Source organism: Chrysochloris asiatica, unplaced genomic scaffold (assembly GCF_000296735.1).
Source record: "Chrysochloris asiatica unplaced genomic scaffold, ChrAsi1.0 scaffold00061, whole genome shotgun sequence".
Lineage (NCBI taxonomy): Eukaryota > Metazoa > Chordata > Mammalia > Afrosoricida > Chrysochloridae > Chrysochloris > Chrysochloris asiatica.
In genome coordinates this window covers 339,661-347,441 of record NW_006408579.1, presented here as the reverse complement: position 1 = coordinate 347,441, position 7,781 = coordinate 339,661, and the positions used below count along the sequence as shown (strand labels likewise).

At 37.9% G+C, this 7,781-nt stretch overlaps 1 protein-coding gene across 1 annotated transcript in view; it reads right to left on the bottom strand.

Annotated features, from left to right (window-relative positions):
- POLQ (polymerase (DNA directed), theta) overlaps positions 1 to 7,781 on the bottom strand; it is a 178,955-nt gene that overhangs the window by 57,110 nt on the left and 114,064 nt on the right. The window contains exon 24 of the mRNA XM_006864198.1: positions 7,086 to 7,270. Coding sequence (XP_006864260.1) covers positions 7,086 to 7,270 — 185 coding nt within the window. The remainder of the gene's footprint in view (positions 1 to 7,085; positions 7,271 to 7,781) is intronic.

Here is a 7,781-nt window from a genome sequence, read left to right as displayed (position 1 = left end):
TCCTCATGAGCACAATTAAGTGTTCCAGAATAATCATACTTCTCAATGTTGTCCATAGCTTCTCATGATCCACACAATCAAAAGATTTTGTGTGGTCAATAAAGCACAGGTAAACATCTTTCTGATATTCTCTGCTTTCAGCCAAGATCCATCATACATCAGCAATGCTATCCCTCATTCCATGGCCTCTTCTGAATCTGGCTTGTACCTCTAGAAGTATGATTATAGCCGTTTCTTTACTTGCATGGGAGGGGTTTAATTCAAAAGCCTTGTTTCCAGAAAAGTTAATACTCCTTAAGCTCCTTTTCAATCCTTCAAGCAAAACTCTTCACCAACCTCAATCTACTCTCTAGGACAAATGAAGAGTTCTTTCATTGAAGATTGAAATATTCTACAGGTGTTTAGAGATCACCAGATAATAGTTGGCTATCTACCTGATCATCGCAAAGCAAACTCTCCCAGGGCAGGTAGCAACCGCAGTCTAAATACAAAATGATCCCTTACAGCTTTCTTTGTGTCTCATTTAAAAATATTAATAGACCATCTAGGATCACCAGACATAAAAGAGGGAGATTTCAAACATAATTTAAAACATCTCAAAAGACAAATAAACCCAATCATAAAATGGGAAAAGGACTTGAATAGGCATGTCACCAAAGAAGACATTCAAATGACCACCAAACACATGTAAAAATGGCCACTGTCATTAGCCATCAGAACATGACATATAATTACACTTCCACTAGGAAATCTAAGAAAGAAAGAAAACAGAAACAGAAAACAGCAAATGTTGATGAGGATCAGAGAAATTGGGTCACTTGTCCAATGCTGATGGAAATGCAAAATGGTACAAACACTGAAAAACAGTGTGGCAGTCGCCCTCCCCACCCCCAAAAAAATAAAGTGTAATATTATATATATATAAATTATCATTGTTGTTGTTAAGTGCCGTCGAGTCAATTCCGACCCATAGCGACCCTGTATAGGGTTTCCAAGGAGCAGCTGGTGAGCTTGAACCACCGACCTTGCAGTCTGGTGCATTAACCCACAGCGCATGACAGAGCAGTTCCTACGAGGTACATATCCAAAATACTTGAAAGCAGAGACTTAAAAAGAGACTTGTATACCAATGTTCATTGCAGCACTGTTCTCAGTAGCTAAAAGGTGGAAACAACCTAATTGTCCATCAACAGATGAATGAAAAACCAAAATGTTTTCTATAAATACAATAGAATACTACTCAGTATGAGAAATGAAGTTTTGATACTTGCTACAGTATGAGTATGGATAGAACTTGAAGACATTATGCTGAGTGAAATGTCAATAACGAGAGGACAAAAAAGGCAAAGGTATACAGAATACTTTATTAGTAGTTACCAAAGATGGAAGGGAGGTTAGTGGTGATGGAAAAAAATCACACTGATTAAGGGTATAAAAAACACAGGTAATTATTGTAATTGCTATCAGTAAGTTGTATACTTGTTAACAGTTGAATTGGTTACAGTTGTGTGACATATTTACAAATTCATAGTCCATAGTTTGGAGGCTTGGAGTTATGGATTCGTGGGGCATCCTAGTTCATTGGCCTAATAACATGTTTAGTGTTTCTGTTCTACCCAAAATCTTCAAAACTTGTAATAAATTGGTCTCAATTCACCTGCAACAACTCATAGAGACGGAGTCAGGAATGCAGTCAGGTGCCGTCAAATTGTTTCTGACTCACATCAACCCTATGCCTAACAGACGGAAACACTGCTCAGTCCTGCACTATCCTCACAGTTATTGCTATGTTAGAGTCCATTGTTACAGCTATTTATTAAGCATGATGTCAATCTCCAAGGACTGGTTCCTCCTGGTAACACGTCCAAAGTGTATGAGGTGAAGTCTCACTATCCTTGCTTCTAATGAGCATTCTGGCTGTACTTCTTCCAAGACAATTCTTTTGGCAGTACATGGTACACTCAATATTCTTCACCAATACCTAAGTCGAAGGCATCAATTCTTCTGAAGACGGCTTCCTCATTCATTGTCCAACTTTCACATGCATATAAAACAATTGAAAATATCATGGCTTGAGTCAGGCACATTTAATCCTTAAAGTGACACTTTTGCTTTTTAACAATGTAAAAAGATCTTTGACAACAAATATGCCTGTTGCAATAAATACATCGTTTGATTTCATGATTTCTGCTTCCATGGGCATTGTGTGCTCAAGAAAAATGAAATCCTTAACAAATTCAGTCTTTCCTCCACTTATCATGATGTTCCTGATTGGTCCAGTTGTGGGGGTTTTCACTTTCTTTGTGTTGAGATATAATCCACACTGAAGGCTGTAGTCTTTGATCTTTCATTGACAAGTTGCTTCAAATCCTCTTTGCTTTCAGCAAGCAAAGTTGTGTCATCTGCATATTGCGGTTGTTAATGAATCTTTGCCCTGTCTCAATGACATATAGTCCAGCTTCTCCAATTATTTGCTCAGCATGCAGATTGAATAAGTATGTTGAAAGGATACAACCTACTGCATATCTTTCCTGATTTTAAACCATGCAGTATTCTTTTATTCTGTTTGAATGGCTAACTCTTGGTCTATGTAGAGGTTTCACTTGAGCAAAATTAAGTGTTCAGAAATTCTTATTTTGCAATGTTAACCATAATCCGTTATGATCCACATAGTAGAATGTCTATGCATGGGCAATACAGCACAAGTAAACATCTTTCTGGTATTCTCTATATTCAGCCACAATGCATCTGACATCAGCAATGACATCCCTCGTTCCACACCTTCTGAAATTTCTGGTGTACTACTGTAAGTGTTTTTGGATTATCTTTGGCAAAATCTTAACTTGCATGTGATATTAATGATATTGTTCACTAGTTTCCACATTCTGTTGGATCTGTTGGTTCTGCTGAGTCAGGAATAGGAGGGGAAACTAAAACGTGCCATGAGACCAAAAGAACTAGATGGTGCAGTGCTGGCTACCATTAATGAATATCTTGATCTTAGATTTCATAAAAGAATTTTGATCAAAGAGAAAAAAATGCATTTAAAATTTTCAAAATTCATGGACTCTAGACTTCTGGGAGTCTTGATGGAGGGTAGAAAAATCCATGAAAACCACTGTCCTGAGAGCATCTCTAAATCTTAAATCAAAATTATCCTCTAAAATCTTTAATATGAACAGTTTAGCTAGTTTAAAAGGTCTAGCTTGAGCATTATGCTCTTTTACGAACTAACCATATGGCATCAATTTAACAACACCAACTGAAATACTAGCTAGGAAGCATAGGGGGCAGTCAGTTTGTACTAATGAGGGAGGAACAACTGATAATGGGGGGTAAGAATGATTGCACAACTTGAAGAATGTAATCAATGTGGTTCAATTGTGCATGTAGAAGCTGTTGAACTGGTGTATGTTTCATAGTGTATATTCTCAGCAACAGAATACATAAAATGTAAATTAAAAACAAGCAAACACACAAATATAACTGAGAAAACACAGAAGATAGATCAACTGGGATCTCCTAAAAATTAGACACCTGTGTGCACCAAAAGATTTCGCCAAAAGAGAAAAAAGAGAGCCCAGAGACTGAGAAAAAAAATATTGGCAATGACACATCAAACAATGGACTACTCTCCAAAATTTATAGAACATTTCAACACCTCAACAAGCCAAATAATCCAATTATAAAATGGACAGAGAACATGAACAGACATTCCAACAATGAAGACATTCAGGCAGCCAACAAACATATAAAGAAATGCTCACGATCATCAGTCTTTAAAAGAGATGCAAATCAAAACAACAATGAGATATCACCTTACTCCAGCATTAATAGCAGAGTTCATAAAACAGAAAACAACAAATGTTGGCTAGGGTGTGGAGAGACCAGGACCCTCCTACACTGCTAGTGGGACTATAGTGGTGCAAGCACTGCGGAAAATGGTATGGCACGTTCTCAAAAAGTTGGAAACAGAAGGACCGTCTGACCCAGTAATCTCTTTACTTGGCATATATTCTCAAGAATTAAGAGCCATAACATGACTATATGTATGCACATCTATGTTCATTGTAGAACTACTCACAACAACAAAAGATGGAAATAGCCTAAATGTCCATCAACAGAAGAATGATAAAACAAACTTTGGTACAAACACAAAATGGAACACTATGCAATGTTGAAGAATAATGATGACTCTTCAAAATACTTCATAACATGGATGAACCTGGAGGATATTATGTGGAGTGAAAACTAGTCAATCACAAAAGGGCAAATATTGTATGAAGCCACTATTATAAAAAGAAAAGGCTTTCTTGACCAAAGAAACATTCTATGATGGTTACCAGAGGTGGGAGGGAAGGGAAAAATATTCACTGGGTAGAGGGTTGTTGTTGTTATGTGCCGTGGAGTCGGTTTCAACTCATAGAGACCCTGTACAGGGTTTCCGAGGTTGTACATCTTTATGGGAGCAGAAAGCCTCATCTTTCTCCTGTGGAACAGTTGGTAGTTTCAAACTGTTGTCCCTGAGGTTCGCAGCCCGATTCATAACCTCTACGCTATCAGAGCTAGAGGGTACACACATGTTAACTTGGGTAATAAGGAAAGCAATATACAACAAGAGGGAGGTTGGCACAGGAAATATGAATTTAGTGGGAGACACAGGGCGTTCAGAAGTTAAAAAATGAATAAAGTACTGTAACTAATGGCACATGGAAAGGCTTGCAATCACTACAATGAAACGAAGTGCATGATTTGTTGAATGTGGGACTGTCGGTCTACTGTGTAAAACCTTCATACAATTCACAATAAAAACTTTGAAAAAAACCCTTAAAAGGCAAAGAATCTAAAAATACAAGCAAACTTAAAATAATCTTCTAATTAGGAGACTTAGTGTCTCATTCTTTTTTTTTTTTTTTTCAATAAATATTCACTAAGCATCCAGGTGGTCTGTTCTAGGTAGTAAAGATAAAGCAGTGAAGCAAACAAATTTCTAGTATCATACATTGCATTCAAGAATAAAATGCAGTCCTAGAATAAAAATAGCTTACTGTGAAATAAGAATAATCAGAAAAAGAAAAGGCACAGACTATCACTCATAAAGGTACAATATTTGATAAACAGCCATTACATCTGTAAGAGAGAGAATAACGCAAAGAAATTATCAAAGAAATGATATTTAAAATTTTCCCAGAGCTGAGGATACAAACCTTCAAAATCCATATCACAACAATCACAGTAAAATTTCGACAACTTAAGGATAACAAAATTATCTTAATACTTCCAGAAGGAAAAACAAGCCTACCCACAAAGAAAAAGTAATCACACAGGTATTAAATCCTCTCAAGAGCAATCTAGGATAGCTACACTTGTAAAAATGCTCCCTCACAAGGTTTTGAGGGAAAATAATGTCTAATTATGTAGGTATTATGTAGGTAGATAGATTAGACTATCATTAAAAAATATTCACATTTCCCCTTGCCCCCAGCTTACAACCACAAGAAGAGCAGACTTTCTTGCCCCTTGACTCTGGACTCTTTCCTGTGACTTGCTTTTATCGATAGGATATTGTCGTGGAGTCAATTTGGACTCACAGCGAACCTGTATATGATTTCTGAGGAGCGGCTGGTGGGTTTGCACTGCCACTTTGTGGCCAAATAGACTTTGTGGTCTAGTACTTACCCTGTTGTTAAGTATCGTCGAGTCAGTTCCAACTCATAGTGACCCTCTATGGGGTTTTCAAAGAGCAGCGGGTGAGTTTGAACTGCCCATCTTATGGTTCAAACTGATTTTGCGGTCCAGTGCATGAACCAACAGCACCAACTCACAGCACCACTATTGTTGTTGTTGTTGTTGTTGTTAAGTGCCGTCGAGTCACCACTATTAGCAGACATTTAATAAGTAGCGGAATAGACATTTAATAAGTGCTTACGTTCTTGCACTTCTCCCTTCACTGTAAGAAGAGCATTCTTTTGTAGGCCTACTGGTTAAAGGAGGATGAGCAAGCTGCGGAGCAAACCTGCATCTTATCGACAGCTTGGAGCCATGCCCAGCTGAGCTAGATGAGAGGAGCTGCCCAGCTGAATCATTTGAGTAAAAGAAAGAAATGATTTCATTTTATCCCACTGAGAGGTGATTTTTTTTTTGTGAGTTCCAAAGCAGCAATCTGGAGAACAAAGTAATACAGATCCATTTCAAAGGTTCAAGGGCAGCATGACATTTCATAGTTAGATTAGCTAACCAAAGGCTTTGATTAGTTAATCAAAGCTAAAAAGCTATCAGTTATTAATTATAATCCACAGTTCTGAAATAAGTATTTTTGTATAGAAAGCACCTTTTACACAAATATTATGGCTTCATGGTGTGGGAAAAGATAAGGACAGAAATATGGACTCTTACCTCGGGGCGTTTACAGACTACAAAACAAGATTTAAAAATACACACAAAATTAACAACCACCACAATAATACCTATCACCTGCAGGTATAATTAGACTATGCAATACATAGAATATATGGTGTTGTACAATAAGCACTGGACTGCTAACCACAACATCGGTGGTACAAACCCACCAGCTGATTCTCGGATACTATCCACAGGGTTGCTGTAAGTCAGAGTTGACCCAACAGCACTTAACAGCAACAAATAAGAATAAAGTTGGAGTCCTGGTGTGGCGCTGTAGGATAAAGCACTGGAACACAAGGTCAGTTTGACCTTCAAGGTCGGTGGTTGAAACTCACCAGCCACTTCTCGGAAACCCTATAAAGGGTCTATGAATCAGAACCAACTCGACGGCACTTAACAACATCACCTTTAAATAAGCATTTACTGTATCCCAGGTACTGTGACTATATATATTATGGTTTTAAATGTATATGCCTTTCTGGGTCAGACCTCAGTCTGTCTGGCTCTTTTTACTACTTCTATGAAAGAAAGTATATAACATAAGAGGCTCAGGTGAAAGTGACTTGAAAGAATCAAAGCTAGAGAATTAATTCCTCAACTGTAAGTAATCAAGGCAATTTTTAAAGTGTTTTAAATCATTACACCTGTGCCTCATATGTAGTAAGTATGTTCACAAAGGTCACCTGCTTTGCCTGTTGCCTCAGGTCATCCCCAACAGACTCTGGCTCAATCATTTTCCACTCTGCGGCAATGCTCCTGAAAACATCCGCTCCAGTGTTCAACACTTGAATGAGACGATGATCATGAGATAAATGAGCCAGGATCCTCAGTTCAAGTTGAGAGTAATCAGCAGCCAATATTACACCACCTGAAGTAGAAATAATTTTAGAAAAGCTGGTACAAAGATATATCCATGTTCTATAAAGAAATTAGGTTCTAAAATAAAACTTACAGATGTGTCCAAATGTTAAAATCATGCTGTTAATGATGACACAATTCAATTCTCTAACTTGGATGCTTTTTGTTTGTTTGTTTTTCCTGTAGAGCTTTCAGGCATATGTAATATGTGTAAAGCCAACTGTGACATCTACTCCTTACCCACCACAGTAGTGGCTTCCTCGGAGTTCTCTCAGCACCTGGCACATACTCTAAATCGGGTCTTTCATGCCTCTCCCACACAACACTTGTAGGAATGGGAGACTTTATTTTCCTTTGCACCTTAGAGAAAAGCTTGCATACTTCCCAGTACATAATAAGACCTTAATAAAAGGCTGTTGATACCCCCTCCACACAGAGTGGACGGAGATGGGCAACTTGGACATTGGATACTCAAATGGGGAGGGGGGGATACAAAGGCAAGAAGTGACTGGCTTACAAGC